General features: G+C 40.2%; 1 protein-coding gene across 4 annotated transcripts in view; it reads left to right on the forward strand.

Moving 5' to 3' along the window:
• Nucleotides 1-23,315, forward strand: part of beat-IIIa (beaten path IIIa) — a 56,541-nt gene that overhangs the window by 22,743 nt on the left and 10,483 nt on the right. For all 4 annotated transcript variants that reach the window (XM_089463715.1, XM_018004981.2, XM_089463717.1 and 1 more), the window contains exons 3-4: nucleotides 13,650-13,858; nucleotides 17,298-17,433. In XM_089463715.1, the coding sequence (XP_089319841.1) occupies nucleotides 13,650-13,858; nucleotides 17,298-17,433 (345 nt within the window). The remainder of the gene's footprint in view (nucleotides 1-13,649; nucleotides 13,859-17,297; nucleotides 17,434-23,315) is intronic.

Raw genomic sequence — 23,315 nt, forward strand, 5'->3', positions numbered from 1 at the left:
CTACGTATATGTAAATAATAAGCAAAATGCATGCTTAGCTAAAGTTCATTCAAGTTGTTTTCTCTACGATTTTTAAAGCGCAAAACCAATCCACAAAGCAAACAAATACACATAGAGAGGGAGAACGAGAGAATACGTGGCTGGGATTTTTATAACCAAATCAGAACAAGGCTTCAGCTTCAGCTTCAGCTTCAGCTTCGGCCTCGGCTTCTGTTTCTTTTTCTGCTCCTGACTAAACAACTGGCTGGCTGACTCGTTGGCTGCCTGGTTGGTTGGTCTCGATTTGCTGGCGCTTTGTTTCCTGCTTTGGCAGATGCTTTTTGGCATTGTTTTTTATTGTTTTTTATGATCATTTGTATTCATCAATTTTGTATTGATTTGGCTCGAGCACCCATTTCCGCGTTTATATGCCAAGACCAAGCAGTGAAAGGATGAAAATATTTATAAATATATATACACACACACACACACACATACACACACATAGATGTACATATATACGAATGTCTTGAGTTTGGCAGCGCCTTTGCCAATGCGAAAACAGCATCTTACGAATTTATGAGCTATAAAAACAGCTGCTGAGCTGGTCCAATAGCCAGACCAGCACAGCCAAACCAAACACAAATACACAGACAGCAACAACAACAACTACAAACTCTACAACAACAATAAAATGCTCGAAATTTTTGATTACTTTTGTTATTGTTTTTATGCTTTCTCGCATATTTGTTGATTTTATGTTTCTTTATATTTTAATTATGCGCCAAGTGGATGATAAACAAAAATTAATGGTTATTGAAAAGTTACAAAAATACACTCAAAAGCTGCAATAACATTCTTTAAAACAAATATTGCAAAATGTCTTTTCAGTATTCAGTTGAAAAGTAAGTGCAATATAAATGGGATACTGTTAATAGCAGAATCGACTTTGCTAAGCTTCTCCATTCGCAATTGGCTGTTGCTATTAGTGTGAGTCTGTGAGCCTCCATAGAGCTGTTGCGTTAAAGTTGCAGTCTACGCTATTTCCCAGTCAGTACAGGAGAGAGAGAGAGAGAGAGAGAGAGAGAGAGCAACACAAAGCTAGCTGTTGTGGAGCATAGTTCGCTCTATTGCTGAGCGAGAGCGAGATGGCTATTGAGCGCATTCGGTCAGGCTAGCTGTAATGGTAGGTGGAATGAGTGGAATGGAAAGACAGCCGATCTCTCGCTTGACTATAGCGACAGTGAGTTAAAGCGAGTGAAGTGTATGCCTAATTGAGTGAACAAATGGCAGTGTGAAGCTGTCCCAAGGCAAAGTTAGTCGAAAAGTTGATCTAGTGGAGGAAGGTTGTGAGGGAGCGCGGGGCGCTAGACAGCACAATCGCAGCAAGATGAAAAAGCCTTTGTAGGTACACTTGGAGTACACAGTGTCTCAAAGCTTATTTCAAACTTCGCGCTGAAAAAACTTTTTGTAGTCACCAATAAAATCTAAACGAATAGTGATAGCAAAGATATAATACAGGCTGCTGGTCTTCTGTTTTGACTTGTGAAACTGTAGCCTACTTTTTGAAAAATATTTTAATAATTAATCAAATATTATTATAATTAAAACTTATAAAAAAAGCATTTGACAATTTTAATAGCATATGTTCGCTTTTCCTTTATTAAAACTCATAATATATTATTAATATATTTTTTATAATTTGTTGATTTCTTTAAATTAAAGTTGCTTCAGAAATCAGCTGAAAACTCTAATATCACTTCAATCGATGCTCTCCATTTTATGCTAATAAGCTCATTAGTCATTGCAACTGTCAATTGCATTTGCATTAGCTGCTAATGCAAGTTGCAACAAACAGTTGCAACTGCTACCTGATGGGTCCGAGCTGGGCTAACTTTGTGGCGTCTTCCACTGCTGTTGTCTTTGTCCTTTGTGCTTTGAGCCGGAGCGGCGCTGCCTGGCTCTGGCTGGCTCTGGCTTTCTATGATAAATTGATTGATATTTGAATTTAATGATAAGCGTGCTGTTAAGAGACGACCACTGCATTGAGTTGCCAATTGAATTTGCGACACCAGAGTGGAGGACGGGTGGAGAGGGGGGCATCGTGCCTTTCATTTTTCAACTTCAGCGACAGCAGACGGCGTTATGGCCGGGTCCTTCGTCCTTGGTCCTTGTGATGGCTTGGTCTTTGCGCAATATGCAAATTTCTGCTCTCTTCTTCTCCATCTTCATCTTCTTCTTGCTTTTTTTAACACTTGATGCTTGATACAAGCAACACTTTTGCCACTGATAATGACATTTTTATAGTGCGTTGACGAGCTCGCCAGCCATTAGGGCCACAAAACTTGGGTGCATGAGTTATTATGGCTCGGTTGGCAGCTGCTCGGGTCGAAACTGTCGCCGGTGTTGAACTAACAGCAATTTGTGTGGGGCATTGCCAATCGATTTATATGCCAATTTGCATAATCATTAAGTTCACACACACATACACACGCACACGCACAGACAGAGAAAAATATTGGCTATAAGGCTTGCACACAATTTTTGCTTCAATTTTATACAAAATTGATTTCACTCTCTCTCTCTCTCTCTCTCTCTCTCTCTCTCTCTACTGCAGAGGCCACGCCCACTTCCGTTCGCCTGCTGTACAAATTGTACCTGTAGAGAATCGACTTGGTCTGATTTTCAGTTACATCTCTATATGTCTCTCTCTCTCGTTCTCCATCTCTCTCAATCTCTCTCTTTGTCTGTGTCTCTTAAATTTTCATAAATTTCAAATTGTTCAGCTTATGAAAGTTACATAAATTGTTTAAACTTTTCGTTGGCCCGGCTGCCAATCTTCATACATTTTGGCCTCATTAAAGCGCCCCGGGCCAGACTTGGCCCACTGAATTATTTATAAAGGCAGGCTGTGCGAAAGAAATGTACAAGTCGAATACGAATTTTCGGACATGGGCATGAATATGGACACGTGGACCGAAAGGCGGGGCGTAGAAATGTGGCTTCTTCTTCTTTTATATATATATATTATTTTTTGACCAAAGTGTGCCTCCTTCTAGTTCTCCTTCTGTTTTGTTTTTTTTTTTTTTTTTGGCAACTTGAATAGAAGGAAGTGCTGCAAATTATGCCGGTAGCACTTTTCGTTAGCAGCCGGCCAGAGCTAAAGAGGAAGCCCGGCCAGGTACACTTTGGCCTTTTATTTTAGCTGCTATGCTTAGTCAGGTACACAGAGAGGTGCACACACTCCCACACACACACACACACATGTGTGTATGAATGAATGCATAGCATGTATTTATTTTTAAATAGTTTTCTTTTTTTTTTTTTTACCCAGTTAGCCAAGTTAGCCATGGGCACTAAAAATGCTTTTAAATTGGGAACATGGCCAAATGGGCTCGGAGTTGCCATTTGTGTCAGCCCTTTAGCATTCCGCAACTAAAGCGTCCCATAATAAAATAATTAATTTAAATATACAGTATTAACTAGTTGGAGAAACTAAATAACGGCGTGACCAACACACGTTAAATGGCTTTTGTGCTAATGGAACTGCATGGGGCTAAAGCAATATAAAATAATAATTGGGGTTTTATATACTAAAGCAAAAATTAAATATTATTTTTTATATATATAGTAATTACCAAAAATCTTATTACTGATTAGGGAAGAGTAAATGAAGGATGGCAGCTGTATATTTTTTAAATGTAGTAAAAGTTCTGTTGGCCAAATTTATCGTGTGCTTCGCTCATATTAAAGTAAGCTCCATAAGCGGAATTATCCCATTCAGCGTGCTTACAGTTTTTACTAAAAACTTTTTCGCTCGGAATGCAACATTATTAAACCAGAGCTCTGTTCTAAATTATTTATTATCCGCCTTATCCTACTACATGCTCGCCTAATGCGATATAAGATAAAGCACGGCGCAGTATTTAGAATGTAAATTAAAGCCGCTTTTAGTTAACTTAGCCCACTGGCAAATGGGAACGCGTCCAAGTCAATCTTCGCGCGCGGCTAGAGCGCAGCGTGCATAATCCGCGCAGCGAGCGATGCCTGCAAAGCCAGTCAAAGGTAAAGGCAAAGGTAAAGGCAAAGGCAACGGCAAAAAGCACAAAGGTAAAGGCGGAAGCAGAGGTAGAGGCAGATGCAAAGCCAGAGCGAGCTGCATTGGCTATGCGGACGGCACTTTGACTAACTTTGAGCCAGCTTTTTGTGGCTCAAATGGCATTAAGTGTTTTAATTTGCCAGCTAAACTGAACTTCATAATTTGCACAGCATGTGCGACTATGAATACACCTGACTAAAGAATGCCCAGTATGGAATACGTAGTATTTACGAGGTGCTACTCCGCATGTATAGCATCATATTTCATATTGTATCATATTTCAGGCTAACTAAGTCTGAGGTTCCTTAAACTAGTTTTAATTCTTTTTTCTCTCACTACTTTCTATAGTGTTGCCTGTTGAAATTGTTGATTATGTAGAGGATGGCATTGTATACTCTGCACTCTCTTAGATTTTGCAACCCAAGTAGGATCTTCCTTACCCCGTCAGACCTGAAGATCTGATATATGAACAGAAGAAGTAGTAAAGTAGTATTGATTAGTATAGCATTCACTCTATCGGATCTATCCAATTCATATCCCATTGTAGAGTCAGTCAGCCCAGCAAGTGATAAAAATTAAAAGAGTATTCACTCTTCCCTCTTCTCATAACAAATGGCGGAGTATACATTAGCTGTCATATCTACTTTCGCTTCAATGTATATACAATTGCAGGGTATACATTAGTCTGCCATATTCAGGAATCAGTCAGCCAAGCAAGAGATAAAGATTATAAGAGTATTTACTCTTAGTATCAATTTTTATAAAATTACAGGGTATAAATTAGTCAGTCATATTTTAGAGTATTTACTCTTCCCTCTGCTCATATCAGATTGCAGAGTATCTCTTAGTCAGTCTCTCTCTCTCTCTTTCTTTCAGCACTCTATCATTTCTACGCTGCATTTTCGCCACACTGCGCTCCCCCCTCCACCCCACCCCCTGCGCCCAACACTGCTTACGCTACGCAGCTTTAAGCATTCGCGATAAGAGCGAAGCGACGTCACAGTGCGCCGTTTGTTTCTTTTCAATTTAGCGCCACTTGAAGGGCCACAATTGAAATATTACGTTTGATAACTGTCGCCCATTTAGGCGACAAGGTAGCCCTGGCGAACTCCCGCGGCTCTCTCTCTCTCTCTCTCTCTGTACGCTGCGCACTCTGTACGCTCTGTGGCCCCCTTTGACCCGGCCACGCCCACGCGCCCCTCTCGAGGCCTGACAGCCAGCGAGCCGTGTCGCAATGGCATTTGTTACTTTGCCTTTTGGCTTCTGACTCTGGGAGCGCGCTTTTGATGTCTGCGCGCTGCCAACTCGCAATTGGAGTCTGAGAATTGGCTGGGGGTCGGCTGGTGGCGCAGGTGATTCTGGGTGGCTCTGGGCGGCGCTGGGCGGCGCTGGGCGGCTCTGGGTGGGTGATGTACGGAAATTGTGCGCCGCAATCTCTTAAGACCGGCGACAAATATACTTGAGCGCCGTGTCCCGGCTCGGCTTTGGGCATTACCCAAGATTTAACAACAACTCCTGGCCTTTTGTTTGTCACGGTGTATGCGTGTGTGTGTGTGTGTGTGTGTGGTAGTCTGCGCGCTTGTTAGTCTGCGGGTTAAACGACGTCGCGCAGGTAGCGCCGGCTCGTAAATAATTAATCTGGCCACAAAGTGCGATTATCAAAGTGTTGGAAAAATGTTAAATAGCTCCCCGGAGGCGGTGGCCACATTAAAATGTGGCGACATTTGGCCCCGGCTTGACAAATGCCATCGCAAGTCCACAACGTTGAGCCAGCCAACTCCGAGCGGAGGCGGGGCGGGGCGGACCGACTGCCTCAGGGCATTCTGCTTGACTGCCATTTTGATATTTGGCTTCCAGCTTCAGTTGATGTTTTTCAATTATGCAAATAAAGGGATTAATTTGTTGCCAGAGTGAAGGCGGGTTAGTGGGAGGAGGAGACGGGGTGGGGTTGGTGGCATAGAGCGGGGGCAAACAGCCACTAAAAATTGTTTTTAAGAGCGTCAGCGTCGAGCGCTGATAAAAGTTTCTACGCTCGCCCCCTCGCCTGTCATGGCCCCCTCAGGCCAGACGAAGCGCGACAACTATAAAAATTTCAATTACAACGCGAAAGGGTGTACGCGACGTGTAGAGGCGGCGGGGGTAGCGCAGAGACGGTGTCAACTAAATTGACTTCATTAAATTTCCAAAAGAATTTTCGACCAAAAAGCAGCAAAAGACGTGTGAGAATGAAATGTGAGGAAGGGAGAGGGAGGGAGAGAGAGAGGGAGAGATGGAGAGGATGTCAAAGCTAAAGTGACAAAGCTCAATGCACGGCAACGAGAGTACACTGAGCGAAATTGTATATATATACATATATATACATACATATATGATTATAGACAAAGTGAAACTGATGAAGAGCTTGAGGGAGCAAGAATACCTAATTTTTTCGAGTGGAGTGTAAGGCTGCAAGGGAATTAAGGAACTAACTAATTAATTGAGAGCTCGAGTGACTTTATAAATAAATAAATACAAAATATATTACGTGGCAGAAGTCACAAATACAATTGACCCTAATGCAAGAAATATGTTTTTGTCTCTCACGCCCATCAAGAATATTTAAATTATTTTGTATTTTCTGAATTAATTATATATGTAGAATCTCTAATTGCTCCAATTTTAATCTCATCAAAATGTCATGTAAACACAATATGTACCACACATAAATGATAAAGGTGGCCTTAGCAAAGGCTTTATCAGGCGTGTCAGCCTTGCTGAGTTTTACATTATAAAATCAGAGCAGGCAAAAGAATTATTATGTACCCCTCAGAGGTCAGAGGCCAAATGAACAGGTCAGTAAGGTATTAGAATATAAATCGTGCTCTCGACCTAACAGACTTGACAGAAGCATTCAACACAGAAGTAGAAAATTGAATGTATCCCTTAACTCAGACAAAATAAAAAAAAAATAATAATAAAAAATAAGAATACTAATACTAATAATAATGTTAATAATGATTTTCAGTAGAAAAGCGAACAGAAAATATATCATTAGAAATTACAAATTAATGGAAAATAATTTGTTGAAAAACAATTTTTTTTTTAAATTAATAAATGGCTGATTGATTAATTATATTAAATATATATGAAAAAAATTTTAAATATAAATAACGTATTAAATATATAAATATTAATAATTTCTTAAATACATAAAAATAAATAGATGCTTATATTATTAACATTTTATTACAAATAGAATACCCATTGTCTGAAGAATCATGAATATTTCACAAAACGCAACTCAAATAAAAATAAAAATGGAATCTTATGCGAATACAAAGGCATGCAAAGTATCTCATATATTCACAGCTAAACTTTGCTACTTGAATTAAAAAAAAAAAAAAAAAAAGGAAACCAAAAGTCTAAAAATGTTATCTTACTTAATGGGAGCAAGTGCAAGGGCTGTGAAAGGGTTGCGGAGGACACACACAGCAGGGGTTGAGTTTGCTGCTCCTTCTTCTGCATTATTTTTTGCTGGGGTGCGCTTCATTTAATTTTCTTTGTCTCAAAATTTTAGGCGTCAATTTCAGCTGTGTGTGTGTGGCTGTGTGTGTGCTTGAGTGTTTGGCTTTTTGTTTAGACTCGGCGTCTGTTCGACATTTATTTGTTGTTTGCCGTTTCAATTGCTGAGCTGCGACTGGAAGTGGCTGTCGGGTATTAGGTCTAAATGGGGTATTACAACACTCAAAACAACAACAACAATAGCAATCAAAGGAAGTGACTGAAGAACAATGGGAAGTGCTGTCATATGATATGGGAGTCTGTTCCCTCTCCACTCTCGACCCTCCTCTCTACTCTTTGCTGTCTACTGTGATCGCTGCTTGGGTTGTCAACTGTAGCCGATGGAGGGTGTTGCACAAATTAAGCTCGAATGAAAATTAAACGATGCATGAAATTACTTTGGTGCTTCTTCTTCTGCTACTGCTGCTCTCTTCTCGGTCTCCTCTTCTACTCTTGTTGTTGGCCGTTTCAACTTTGGCTTTGGCTTTGCCACTGGCTACGCCTTTGATGGGGCCAACGGAGGGGGCGGGGGAGGGCGGGCGCAGCTGTTGGCACTGAAGTTGGAGTCCATGTCGAAGTTGGCTTTTTTAATTTTTAATGTGCAGTCAGTTGTTGTTGCTGTTGTTGCCGGCACTGCTGCTGTTGACTTGAAGCATTTTTGCTGCAGGATAACAGTGAAGGGACACACGCCATTTACGCAGCTAACGGCATTGCGTTCAAAAGGAAACCGAGCCAAAGTAGAACTGTTGGACACACATACACACACACATATATACACAGGCCGAGGCCAATTTATAAAGTCAAATGTCAGTAACTACAATTAAGGCGCATTTACTTGAACGGTGGGCGTTTAGAAGTGGGCGTGCTTTGGCGAGGATAACAGGAATTGACATGAATAAAGCAATACTGAAAAGCTTTAAGTCTGGGTTTAGTTAGTCTTGGCTGCTAACAGAATTTAAAGAATTGTATGCTACATATTTTACTGCAAATGGGAAGGACTCAACTAATTTAAATTTAAATTTACTTTAATATTTATAAGAAAGTATAGCTCTATTCCAAATTCAATTCAATTTCTGTATGCTGGCTACGGCTTATCTCTACCTGCTTTCTATTCGTTCACATAAATCAGATTGATGGTGTCTAAGTAGCCATCTCGCTCTCACTCAGCAACATCAGGCACTGCGTGAAGCAACAGTGATTTTTGTCTGTCTCTCTCTCTCTCTCTCTCGCTCTTTGAGAGCCAATTAGGCTAATCATAAGAAGAGTACAGCTACTACGCAAGCTCATATGGATAACATTTCTATAACAGCACCTGTAAATATCTCAGCTTCTGTCACTAATACAACTGCAATAATGACAGCCAATCACAACAAATATGAACAGTCTCTATTGCTGCAGAAGCCAACAATTGCAAAGTGCAAGAAGACATCCAGAATTTCGTTACAGCGATAAAAACAAATTGTTGATGTATTTTTTATACCACTATTTTGTTATTATTATTATAATTTTTTTTTTATTTATTTATTTATTTTTTTTTTTTTTGTGAAGTTGTATTTTTAATTTTTTTTTTTAGGTTTGTACATTAGATTATACATTTGTGCTTTTCGTTGCATTATATTATATATTATTATATAAATATTTTCTTATAATATTAGATTTATTTTAATTAATTTATTTTTTATATATTTTGTTATTTAAAAATAATTAAATTTATATATACACATATGTACATATAAATATTTTTTTACACTTGATAAGATGTTGTCTCTCATTTGATCATGCAGATGAAAAACGTTCAATATTTTCTCATCACACTGATAAAAAAAACATATGAATAAAATTAAATTAATTTCATATAACAAAGAGAAAAACACATTATCTTTAAAGCAAAATAAACAATAAATTGCCTAAAATATGATGACAATTTACTCATTCACCTTTTGACCTATTTGCGTGACAATGTTTATAAAGAAACCAAAAGTTGGTTTGGGTAGTTGAAAAATATGTAAATGAAGTCGGAGAATTTAGATGCTTTGCACAGGCTTCCGCTACGAGTGGCACAAATCTTTAGCTTATTAGCACATTTTATTGCCTATTCCAGGTCCGTTTTGTTGTTGCTTTTTGTTGTTGTTGTCAGGCGAAGCAGCTCGCATATAATATAAAACGGAAATGAATTTATAATGCACGAGTTTTTCCCTTTATGTTTATCCTTTCCTATATATACATATATATATCGCTAGCTGTTGTTATTTTTTATGATGTCTGCCATAAATTGTTGGCCAAAAGCAAATACACACACGTACACACACACGCATACAGACAGAGACACGCTGACTGGCAAACAACTAACTCATTTTGTGGTTTTCACCTTTTTTTCTGTGGCAATTGTCTGGCTCACAAGCTTGCTTCTTTTTTATATAAAAGTCGCGATTCCGATTCAGATTCAGCTGCGGCTCTGTGAGAGTGTGTGTGTGTGTGAGTGTGTTCGCATTGTTCAATATTATGCGAAAGTGTGAGCTTGTGTGTGTGTGTGTGTGTATGTGTGGCTGTTTGCCTTCCACTGTTGGGCTGGGCGTGTGACAGCTCAATATATTCGCCATTTGTCGCCGTCGCTATTGCCTTCGCCATCGCCATCGCCATCGTCGTCGTCCTTCGCGCCCACAGGAGCTAGTCACAAGGTGGCTGCGGTTGCAAAACTGTTGAGCACAAGCGAATGCCTTGGCCGCAGACGTGAGGGCATGCATGGAAGGTAGCAAAGAGCCGTAGTCATTGCCATCGACATATGAAGAAGCACACACATGTGGGCGCAAGTTGCTGTTGTTGTTGTTGTTGTTATTGTAGTTGGAAATGCAGGAAAATCAATTTCGTTCTCCATTTGCAGTTGGCAATTTGCATAATAAGGTCGTTTGGCGCAATTTGCATGTGAATGTGATAAATTCAACGGGTGGCGCACGCGGCGTATACGTTACACACACACACACAAACAGGCAGCCAACAAATGTCTCCATGTGTGTGTGTTTGTTTTTTTGTGTGCGCCTTTTCAGTTAGCCCCACACTCGCCGCAAATGAAAAGTATAGCTGTATATTAAATAAGTAGGTGTGTCCATGTCATGGCAATGCCAACTACCAACAGCTGCCAGCTGCCAGCTACCAACAGGCAAGAGCCAACAACCAACAGGCAACTGCCAACTGCCACAAAGCAACTGCCAATTGCTGCTGACTGACTGTTGGCGTTTCGTTGCTGGTCAACTGCCTGCCCCCGCTGCCTCTGCTGCCCCCGCTGCCTCTGCTGCCTCTGCTGCTGCTGCTGCACAATTGCCGTGCAATCATAAAACGTGAAACTTCAACGCGCCAAAATGTCGTAAAAGCAAATATGAGAATTTTTTATATTTTTTGTGTGTGATTTAAACGCTTTGGCGTTGCTTTTATTATAGCATTCGAAAAAAAATTGCTGGGCGTTTATATCTAGCTCTAGCTCTGTGTGAATTGTGGACTGCAGTGACAGGCTTTCGTCTCTAGGCCATGGCTTTCTATTCACTTCTCTCTCTCTCTCTCTCTCTCTCTCTCTCTCTCTCTCTCTCTCTCTCTCTCTCTCTGTTTTTGCTTTTGGTCAGACGATTTGTAATATTGGAGCAGCGGCTGCATAGGCAGAGCCAAATGCTGCCGGACAGTCGCTCCGCATGCAGTCGTGCGGGCATAATTCATGTGACAGCCGGCAGGACTCTCTTTTTTGTTGTTCTTGTTCTTGTTGCTGTTGTTGTTGTATATTTATTTTTGTTATGCTGCCCGACTGCACTTTCTATTTTACATGCAAAATATGGCTGGCAGCGATTCTTTTTCTGCTACTATTTTTCTGGCTTACTCCCATGACTGCAAATAGCATTTTGGCGACTAGAAATACCTTCTAAAATCGATTGAATATGTCTAACATTTTGTGACAGTTAAGAAACAATTTTTAATTTCAAAAATATGTATGGAATCATCGAGACGAATATGTATTTTCGTAGAAGTTTTTTATTTTTTATTTATTTATTTTTTATTTGTTTAGTTATTTATTCACTTTATTTTTTTTTTTATTTTTGAAAGCTTGAAAATAGTTTTTTCTTATATTAGTTTTTACATTTGTATAAAATCTGAATTATAAAGAAAAAAATTATTTACATTTATATTTTATTTATATTTTTATTTTATTTATATTTATTTTTATTATATTTATATATTAATTTATTTATTTATTATACCCTGAACCCATTGAAAATGGGAAATCAGGGTATAATGGTTTTGTTAAAAGTATGTAACAGGCAGAAGGAGGCGTGGCAGACCCCACAAAGTATATATATTCTTGATCAGGGCGACGAGCTGAGTCGATTTGGCCCTGTCCGTCTGTCTGTCCGTCTGTCCGTCTGTCCGTCCGTCCGTATGTATGAACGCGTCGATTTCAGAAGATATAAGAGCTAGAGACTTCAAATTTTTTGTAAAATGTTCGTAATTACAGCGCGCATATCAAGTTTATCATTAAAAATCGATAACTCATCCCGATCTTTTTTTATCGATAAAAAACCCTATCGAAACCCAGTTATAAAATTATATCTTCTACACCTTCATTGCTAGAGTCTCCAAATTTTTAATGTACGCTTATATGCAATTTATACAATTTCGGTTTTTGTTAAAATTTACCCCCCACCCTTTAATTCACCCCCTCACCCTCAGTTTTGTAAAAAGCGTATTTCAAATACTAGAGACTTGTGCTTTAGCAATTACATGCATATCCAAGTTATAATCATAATCTGAAAGTTTAATGAAGATCGTACGTCCACAAAAAAAATTATTAAGCAATTAAGTTCTCATAGTAAGCGCTCACTGCCGCCCATGCGTGTTTATGCTTTTGTGTGTCTGTTTGTGTATATGTGTGTGTATGCGTTTGTGTGTGTATGCGTGTGTGTGTGTGTATGTGTGTCTGTATGTGTGTGTGTGTGTGTATGTGTGTCTGTATGCGTGTGAGTGTATGTATGCCTGTGTGTGCGTACGTGCGTGTGTGTGTGCGTGTTTCTTGTGTAAGCTGAAAGACGCGAAGAATTATTGAAATATCTATTGCTCCAAGGGTTCAGGGGATCTCGTAGTCGAGCAGTCTCGACTAGAGCTTTCTTACTTGTTTTTTTAATATTTTATTTCATTAACATTTCAATTCCATTTCAATTTTTTTTTTTTTATAAATAAATATTTTTTTTTTAGTTTTTGTGTATTCAATTTAATTTATTTTTTTGTGAAATATATCCATTTTATTTATTTCTTTTATCACTTGATTATTGGATTTGTTTTATTTAACTTATTTATTTTATTTATTGATAAATTTATTATTTATGTATGTTTTATTTTCAATTTTTTTACAGTTACAATATCAATTCCAACAAGTTCATTCAATTTCAATTCAATCATCTCAAGACTTAAATTCATTTAGAAGACATCTATAGCAATATCATACTTAAAGAAATATTTCCAATCAGCTATTTCACTTGCATTGCTTTGGCTATTGCGCCATCAAAAATTGATGAAACCTTGGCAGAATATCGTTCGTTAGAATTTATGTGTAGTACTTGAAAATTGCATGCATAGTTAAGCGTTATTCGCTGCTATAACATATAACTTGGCCAATCTCGTGTGCTCCTATGCTCCAGCTCGTAAGCTTTTTAATAAATCCTCACGATTATAGCATTTGAGCAACAACAACAACAACAACAACTGTGGGCCATGCACGATGCATGCAGCCAGGAGCTAACTGGGCTAGCAGTAAAAGTTAACGTTAGAAGAGAGAAGAGGAGAGAGGTAGGAGGAGGGAGGAGAAGCGGGTAGAGCAGAGATCATAAAAGGCAGCCAAGTTACCTTCGATAGAGCAGGCAAAGATAGGTTTACGACTAACGAGGGAGAGTGAGAAAAAGAGAGTGAGAAAGAGAGAGATGAGGGAGGGAAACCCTAAAAAATGGCGAATTAACAGCTAAAACTAAATGGCGCTCGCTTTATTCACTAATTGCAGATATAACCAGCTCGCTGACAATGACCGAGGTGAAGATACCCAATCACATAATGCGGCTGAAGAGCGCGCTGCTCGGCTGCCGCTATTCCCTGGACGGCGAGTCGCTCTACTCGGTCAAATGGTATAAGGATGGCCACGAGATCTACCGCTATGTGCCGCGCGACAAGCCACCTGGACAGGCGTTTCCGCTGCCTGGCGTCAACATCGATGTGAGTACCCACCTAAACCCACCCCCGCCAAGCCCAACCCCTCAACAGGTGCAGCTGTGGCAAAAAAATTTAATTTCAAATTTTATTTCGGCTAGAAGGGGCAAAGATGTTGCCCCGAAATTTACTGTTACGGCCGACTCATAATGATTATTTGCAAAGAGCCTGTAATTGCCCGAGCAACAGCAGCAACAACAACTACAGTAATAACAACAACATCTTGTTGCAATGTAGTTGCCTTTGCCACGTAGTTTTGCCATTTAACTTTAATTTAATGTTGATGTAATTTTTTGTTAGCCATAAAAATGTTTGCTGCTCTCCCTCCCCTATCACTCGCGCACCTTCTGCTCTGTGTGTGTGTGTGCTGGGTTAGCTTAGGTCACGTTGCGGTCTGAGCTCTTCAACGTACATTGTACACGTCACTCAATTTCAATTGCGATTGAAAAGGTTGCCGAGGCCAAAATCACTTAAAGCTGCCAATCCTCAATGCTCAGTGCTCAAACGCCCGTCTCTAATAATAATAATAATAATTTGCTAAAGCACTTAAGTGCGTCTACTTTGTGTGGCATTTTGTTGACAGCACAACACGCCCCGCCCCACTCCCGGCCCATGCCCCATGCATCGGCGAACTGAAACAAGTAAGCGTGATTCAGTCAAAACTGCTCGACTAGGGAATACCCTGACTATTGCGAAGAGCTGATATTTCAATTGCTCTTTTTTTCTTTTATACGCATAGAAATGCATTGTGCCAACTGCGCTTGGCCTCTGCTTGAGCTCTGCCTGGGCTGCACTTGGATTGCAATCGGTGTCTGCTTGGGCTCTGTTTAGGCTGAGCTCTGCTTGAGCTCTGCTTGAGCTCTGCTTGAGCTCTGCTTGAGCTCTGCTTGAGCTCTGCTTGAGCTCTGCTTGAGCTCTGCTTGAGCTCTGCTTGAGCTCTGCTTGAGCTCTGCTTGGGCTCTGCTTGAGCTCTGCTTGAGCTCTGCTTGAGCTCTGCTTGAGCTCTGCTTGAGCTCTGCTTGGGCTCTGCTTGAGCTCTGCTTGAGCTCAGCTTGGGCTCTGCTTCGGATGAGTTAGGACTGCTATTGGGCTCTGAGATCTGTTTAAGCTGCACTTGGCCTCTGGCAGGGCTCAGCTTGGGCTCTGCTTTGGTTCTGCTTCGGCTATACCCTCGCTGAGTTTGAACTGCGATTGGTCTTTGCTTCGGCTCTCCTTAAGCTACGCTTGGCCTCTGCTGGGGGTCAACTTGAACTCTGCTTGGGCTCTGCTTGAGGTGACCTTCGGCTCCGTTTGGGCAGCGCTGTGGTCTACTTGGGCTGCCCTCAGGCTCTGTTTGGGCTCTGCTCGAGCTGAGCTTTGGCTGTGCTAATGGGTTCTACTTCATCAACTTATTTATCAAAAAACTTTTTTTTTTCTAGTATTTGAATTGTATATGTTACGAATCTGAAGGGAACACTTAGACAAACATGTTTAGCTTCTCTCAGTTCCTTCTCCTGCTCAGGAACATCTATATTTTACGACCTCTGCCACGCCTCCTTCTGCCTGTTACATACAGTTCCATATAATCAATATACCCTTCCATTCTATTTGCCTTAGTTAGCAAAAAGGCAAAGCAAAGCCGTGAGCAATTGACGTATGGCTAACGCGGCGTATGAGCAATGCCAGCGCGACTTATTTTTTATGGCCTGTGCGTGCCTTGGCCGGCTGCTCGGCCTGCTGCTTGGCCTGTGCGTAATGCGTAGGCGTGAATGTCTACATTTAGACATGAAAGAGTTGTGTCCTTGTGTGTGTGTATGTGTGTGAGTGTGTGTGTGTGTGTATGTGTCACAGATATTTATGTTCGTCTGCGTGATTGGCACAAAGGCTCGGCTGGCAGTTAAGCGACTTCGATTTGTGGCTTGCTTAAGATAATTGCTGATACTTCAAATGAGCTTAAATAGTATATGAGGAGACATTTGTGTGTGTGTGTGTGTGTGTGTGCAGCTAGCAATCCAATTAACGCGGCTCGCTCAGCTTTGATGACCGGGCACGGCTTTAAAGTTGCTCTCAACTACAATGTAAGTGGATCTAGATTTGTTGCAGTTTCTCCTGGTTCCCTCTCAACAGGTACGTCGCATTAGCGCCTAAATAGTTCTGCCACCTGCATAAAAGAGTCCTAAACTGCGCGAACGGGTTGCGAGCATCACAATAAATTGTTCGCATTGCATTTCGTGGCAGCCATCATAAACAAAATGGCAATGCGCACGTATCAAGGGGAATGCAATAAATGCGATGGCGCTTCATAGCCCGCCCTCGCCCGCTCACGCCGCTCGTTGGCCGTCGACAATTTGAATTGTGGCCAGGCCGCCTCCTGCTCGACTCATGTTTGTGTAGCGGGCGCTGACAACTGGAGCGCTCATAGGAATTGGCTTGGAAGAGTTGGCTTCTATCTGGCGCTCAGTTCGCTCGCCTTTGGGTCGGAATCGGCTTAAGCACTAGAAAAGAAACAAACAAAAGCCAGTTCGCCGTCATTGTAACGGGGCAATGGAGGAGCGGAGCAGCAGGGAGAGCAGCTCAAGCAAGCAACAAACCAAAAATAATGTTGAACGTGACTTTTGTGATTGTTTGCAGCAGCAGCAGCAGCAGCCCGAACAGAACAGAGCAGAACAGAACAAAGCAGAGCAGAGCTGGCCAAGGAGAAGAGTCAAGAATTTTCATAAAAATTTGCTCGACAAGTTTTTCGGGTAGAATGGAAAGAAATGAAAACTTTGCCAAGCACTTTTGACTATGTGTACGTGTGTGCGCGTGTGCGTGTGTGTATGTGTGTGTGATAATAAAACTGCAACTTAAAGAACTTGACTGCAATTGTTTCTGGCAAAGATGTTGAGTGACTTTTACAACATCCACTACTTCAGCTCACCGCTCACATCTCACATCATCCCCACCTTCACTTCCATTTTCCACTTACATTCTCATGCGTTCAGCACTGCTTGCGTATGTAATCATCAAGTGGAGAATGTTGCGATTGTTTCTAGACATTTCATTGCTTGTTTTGGCTCTCGCTTATGACTTGTGCTTTTTCCATTGCTCTGCGTCTTGACCAAAATTACATTTGAGGCGTCGCGACGCCCGCAGCCCTCACCCCACAGGCTCTTAGACCTTAGACTAATAATGAATATACTTCGTTGGCCACTCTGCTGCATTTTTCTTTTTGTTCTTCTTCTTCTCTTCTTGTTTTTCTATTTTGAGCTACACAAATCATCATCAATCTTAATTTTTCACTCAGCGACAGCCGAGAATGTGAAAATCTGTAAATCTAATTGCCTTCACTTTGGGCTGCCTTGCCGAGTCATGGCTTTGTAATTTATTTGAATTTCCATTTGCCAAAAAAAAAAATATATATATATATATTTAACAAACATTTCTCACTCTCTCCCTCTCTCTCTCTGTCTCTTTCTCTTTGCAGTTGCGCAACTCCTCGGATACGCAGGTAATGCTACGACGCGTAACGCTCCAAAGTTCTGGCGTCTATCGCTGCGAGGTCTCCGGCGAGGCGCCCGCCTTCAACACCGTCTCCGAGTCGGAGACAATGACCGTTGTGGGTAAGTTGCCATCGCTATTGAACACTGTTTTAAAATATCTGCACTCCCTCCCTCTCTCCTACTCTCTCTCTCTCTCTCTCTATCTATCAATGTGAAACAACAAAAATTTAATTAAAAAGCTAATGGTTCACAGCAGTCAACAATGTTGTTGAGTAAGAGCTGCAAGTGAACTCGCTACTCCTGCTGCTGCTGTTCAAGCAACTGCAAGAGATGTGCAACATAATTGTCATAAAATAAATAAATAAATAAACAAAAATTAATAAAATGTAAGTGTGTCAATAAACGACTAATAGATACTGTCTAAGCAAAGCTCTTGCTTTTAATTATAAAAATAATTTTCAGATTACCCACTCGGGCTGAAAACTCAAAGTGTAAACTATGAATTTAAAAAAAATCTCCTTTGAAATAATTAAATAAAATGTATTGTAAAAGTATAAAACATTTTACATCATAATAAACCATTATGAAATAAATTTTATTAATAATATATTATCATATATTATATGCAGAAATAATTAATTTAATAAAAATAAGTAAATAATATAAAAAGTAAAAATAAAATTAAATGACTAAAATAATAAAGTAAATTAAAAAATTAATATGTTCCATAAATAACAACCCAAAATGAGCTAATATGCCCTTCTCGTAAATTCATAAAATATACACCTGCTCTGCCAAAATTTATATTTTAGCTAAAGTCAACTTCCATTTCCATAGATCTTTTTACGAACTTACTCAACTGCATGATATGAGGCTCGTGTAGCCTGAATGTTACTTCAAGATTTATGCAGAACTTTTTAAATACTTCTATAATGCTTCAGCTTTCTTGAATTATGGTTATTTTTAAAGGAATGTCTATTTTTTTTATTTTATTTTATTTTTTTTTTTTACAAGTTTATTATTGAAAGTTGTTTAGAAAGATTTCTTAAATATTGCTTAGTTTTAGAGTTGATATATTTTTAAATATATTCATTTTAATATATAATTTTAAATATATTAATTATTATAATTATATTATTGAGGATGTAGTTCTATTTCAATGGACTGCAATGTACAATAATAGCAAAACAATTTGGGTATGTGTTGTGACTTGCAAATGATGACAGAACTAACTGTAAAATGCCAAATATCTAGTATATCAAAGTCTCATAGGCAGACAGGAAAATAAACAAACAGAAGTAAATCCCAATTCTGATAAAAAAAAATATATATATATCCTTCATAAGTTGGTCAACAGGCTAACCTCCTTCACATCGTTGCCTATTTTCTGCCATTATAAGTACCATTTTCTACTATATGCCAATCAAGAGCTAGAAGATTCCTAGAGTCTGTAAATTGTAGCTCAGCTTTTTTATAATTTTTTGACTTGTTCTGATCTGGCTCGTATAAGCTTCGAAGAGTTGACAACGCCGGTTACACACATTCCAGCAGAAACAACATGCCCGGCATTCACATTTTCAATTGGAAAATCAGGAAATCTGGACAAAAAGCTGTCATAAGTGGAAAGAAGCAGCAGAGGCAGTTGTAAGTGCCGAGTTGGCAACAGATTCCAAGGGTTTTACATATGGCATATAGACGAGATGCTCTGGCATGCGAGCAAAAGTCAAATATTTGTGAGCAGGTGAGAGTGTAAGAGTGAGTGAGGAAGAGAGAGAGAGAGAGGGGAGAGTGGCAACCTGGTCAAAGCAATATCTTAATTGTTTTTGCCACTGCTGAGACCTTGCAACTTGTCGCCTGCGAGCAAAATGAAATTTCTGCCGAGCTGCATGAGTTCTTGCCTTGGCCTCAGCCTCAGCCACAGCCTCAGTTAGCGACTTGCCTTTAAAGGCATTGCTTTCGCACTTTTTTTGTTTTCATTGCGTTCCATTCACTTATTCTCCTTTGCTTTTCTTGATTTTTTTTTTTTTTTTTTTTTGTTATTTTGCTTAACACAACTGCATAAGCTAAGCAAACAATTGAAATGGAATTTTTCGCAGTCGCAGTTGCCATAACAAAAGGCAGCAGCGAGGGGTGGGAGGGAGCTTCATATATGTGAATGCGACTTCCCAGCAGGACAACTATGTGCACGTGTGCGTCTGTGTGGGTGTGTGTGTGGGTGTGTGTGTGTGATGCCCTGGTGCTTTTGCAATTGCAAGTGTGTGGGCGTGGCTGCTGCAACTGTCATTGCAATTTGAAGTAAAATTATGTTTTCATGTCGTGCGATTTAGTTGAGTAAAAGAAGAAAAAAAAAAAAATGAAGCAAAAAGAAACGAAAACAGAAATGGGTTAAGACAAAAGCGCCATCTGTCGGCTGGTGGCGCATGGTGGGACCGACAGCCATTGCCTTTTGTCTTGATGCTCGCCAAAGAGCACTCGGAAAAACTTGGCATTACATTTACATGCATATGCAAAGTGCTTGGGCGTTGCTGAGCGTCGCTGCTGCTGCTGCTGCTGCTGCTGCGTGGCTTAGAATTTTATTGGAATTTACGCCAGGCAACCGCAACGGCGGCAGCAGCAGCCGCCCACGCTCAACTCAATCAAAAACCACAGCAGCCGCCGCCAGCTGATAGCCTGTAGCTAATCACAAATTTATAAACTCATAAAAAATCAAACAGTTATCAATATGTGCAGCAGCCACAAATGCCTTGGGGAGACTACATCATCATCATCATCATCATCATCTTCGTCAGGGTGATCATTATCTGTAGCCCTGCTGCCCACTTTAAGCACATTTCATGCTGATTAGGCAGCCTTTGGCAATCCCTCATGCTCCCTAACAAACCCCTAAGACCATCAACTGCGACGCATCGGAATGTTGGCGGAAATGGTTTTGCATATTAAACAATGTCCTGGGCTGCCAATTGGGCGACATTCGAGTCGATGAGCAAAAAAAGAAAACGACGAGGAAAACGAAAACAAAGAGCAAAAAAGTCTCTCCAGTCTGCAGTCCCCAGTGTCCCCGAAGAGCCGTGGGTGGGCGGCCAATGGCAAATCGAACCAAAAGGGGCAAAGCTGGCAACTCATCATCCACAGCAGCGGCAGCGGCAGCAGCAACATCCACCACCTCCAGCAGCAGCAGCAGCATCATCATTCTTCCCGTCGTTTGAGTGCCTCTCCCCATCTCTCACATCACGTTACTTATGTGCGGCGGCTGCTGCCGCTGCTGCTGCTGCAAGTGAGCCATAAAATATGCTTTAGTGCGTTTACTTCGTGTTTTCCGGGGACCCACTTGGCAACAGCACAGTGGTGCAAGTGTATGAAATTTCCGAACGAAATCGATTAAATTTGTTACTTCTTGATGTCTCTGAGAATCACCTTAAATAATTTAATTATAAATTAATTCATATGTCTTCTAAGTCAAAGCTCCCAAGCTCTTCGGTCCCACTGTGCTCCATTAAAGCACATTGGCGCAAAGCTGTAAATTGTGTACCCGAAATTGTCATATATTAACATTTTTAGACTCCTGTTCTTCTAAATTTTTTTTTTATTAAAAGTAAATCTAAATCTAAATCTAGCAAAAGCTGTGTGAGTGATAGAAATTATTACTGTTATTTATTTATTTTTATTATTATTATTATTTATTAAATTATTATTATATTATATATATATTATTTGTTTGTATTTAATTTTATTTAAAATAATATTTTTGAAATGCATTTATTATTTATTATATATTTCATGTATTTATTATTATTCTTTTTTTTTAATGTATTTAAGCTTACATCGAAATATCTAATTGCCTTCGCTTAATATTATCTCTGATATTATTGACAATTTGGTTTGTGGCCGAGCAACACGGTGGAATAAAATCAAAAATTAAAATTTTATAAAAAAAAAAAACAAAACAAAAAAACAATTAATAATAATAATAATAACCTTCCGTCTGTGCCACTCTACTCTCCACATAACAGCAAAGTTATGTTGCCACAAAGTGATATTGCCACAAGTAAACAGATCGAGTCAGTTTTGCCTTATCTTCCAGCCACTATATTCGTTTTCAGTGCACTGTGCCACACCGCAGTCGACTGCTAAATCATATTTTAACTATGCATTGCAGCAAATCCTTAAACAATTGTCTCTGCTTCGATTTGCTGGGGATATACACTGGAGCATGCTGCGCCCCTATCTAATTGCAATTGGAATATATCACAATGTCCTTTGACAGCTCCCGCTCACGTCCTCTCTCGCTTGCCCTCCGACATTTATTTGCCTCCGTGGTAAACCAAAAGTCCAGCAGGGATTCGCTTTTGCTTACACGCCGCTTCATACCAATTGAAATTTACATTATGCTGGCGCTCTCAGCTTGCTGTTCTTCTTCTTCTGCTTCTTCTTCTTCTTCTTCGTTTGCAGCTGCTGCGGTCAAAATGCGCTCTCTGTTGGCTTTGCTCTTTGCTGCTGCTGCTGCTGCTGCCGCTGCTGCAACATCCATTACTCATACGCCGCATTGGACGAACGCGCTTCGGAAACGACTTAAAGTCTGCAACGGCATTTCGAATCGCGACAGTTGTTTTTGCTCTTGTTGTTGTTGTTGTTGTTCCTGCTGATGTTGCTGCACACTCAGTCGGCAGCATTTCCCCAGAGCCGGACCTCATCCTTTCGCTTGTTATCTTTGCCTTTACATATGGCAACGATTTTTAATGCACGATACGCTGCGGCGCTGTGCGTCGTTGAGGGCATGTTTGAGTTAAGAAAACATTACTGTAACCAGTTACTGTTACAGCTACAGTTACAGTCACTGTTATTCCATTGCCCGTGTCCTTGGCGCTGCTGTCCCAGAAATAAAAGTAAAACGCGTTGTTTTATAATTAATGAGCACGCCAGGCGCAAGGCTCTGCATATGTACTGTCTCCTTATGTCTCCGGCCCGCACTGTTTGTATCTGTGTGAGCATGTGTGTGTGTGTGTGTGTGAATTTATGGTTAAGTGCACTTTAAAGTACAAACATACATATAACTCACTTTGGCACTGCCGCCTGCTGAGTTTCTTCTCGCCAGCCCATATACTTATAATGTGATCGCTTATCGATTTTACAATATAAAAAGCAATTGCCCGCATAAGAGCCTGTGTGCCCATTACAGCTCCCAACCCCCACTACTCCCTCCCCGCTTCAGACAGTATGTGGAGCGAACGACCAAAAAAAAAGGAAAAAAAAAATTAAATGTGATTTTTATGAGCTTTGAGTGGCCACGCAGCAAACTGCAAGACATTTATAGCTGCAAGTCCCCCTACCCCTGCATTGCGTTAACTCCCCTAGAGATGGCCTCGCTAATGAACTGTAAATTTCAAAAGTAACTGGTAATGATTCAACAGGCACAGTGCTAGACAATTTTATGGAGCAGTTAACCGAGAGATATTGAAATGCATTTATAGTCTATTTCTATTTGAATAAGGAGAACGTCATATGAAGTTTGTTTTATAATAAAAAATAACAGTGCAGCCAACTACAATTATTTTAGTCATATTGTAGCTGTGCTCAAAAATGATCTTTCTGTGTGCAGTCTTCCATCATATGATTTTTCAGCTTGCTCATTACTACTTGCGCTTTCGCCCAATGATATCAATGCCACATTAACCAAGGCGCCTGTGTTGTCATCTCGCTCTAACTCATTAGAAGCCGCGACTATATTTAGCCAACAGGTATAGTTGTCTCTTTCTCGCTCTTTGAGTAGCCTCAACGCACTCACGCTAGACTACTACGCAAGCTCATTCGGATAGAATTTTTAATGCAAATACAAAAAGCTCTCAGCGTCTCACTAATACAACTACACCAATGATAGCCAATCACAGTGAAATTTAACTGCGACTTGCTTGCTATCACCAATGAGAGTGAAATATCAATAACCTGAATAGGCTCTGATTTAATCATATCATATTAATATATTCATGTTTTATATTTCACACGTT

This window comes from Drosophila arizonae, chromosome 3 (genome assembly GCF_054131065.1).
Source record: "Drosophila arizonae isolate 15081-1271.41 chromosome 3, UAZ_ARI_1.0, whole genome shotgun sequence".
Lineage (NCBI taxonomy): Eukaryota > Metazoa > Arthropoda > Insecta > Diptera > Drosophilidae > Drosophila > Drosophila arizonae.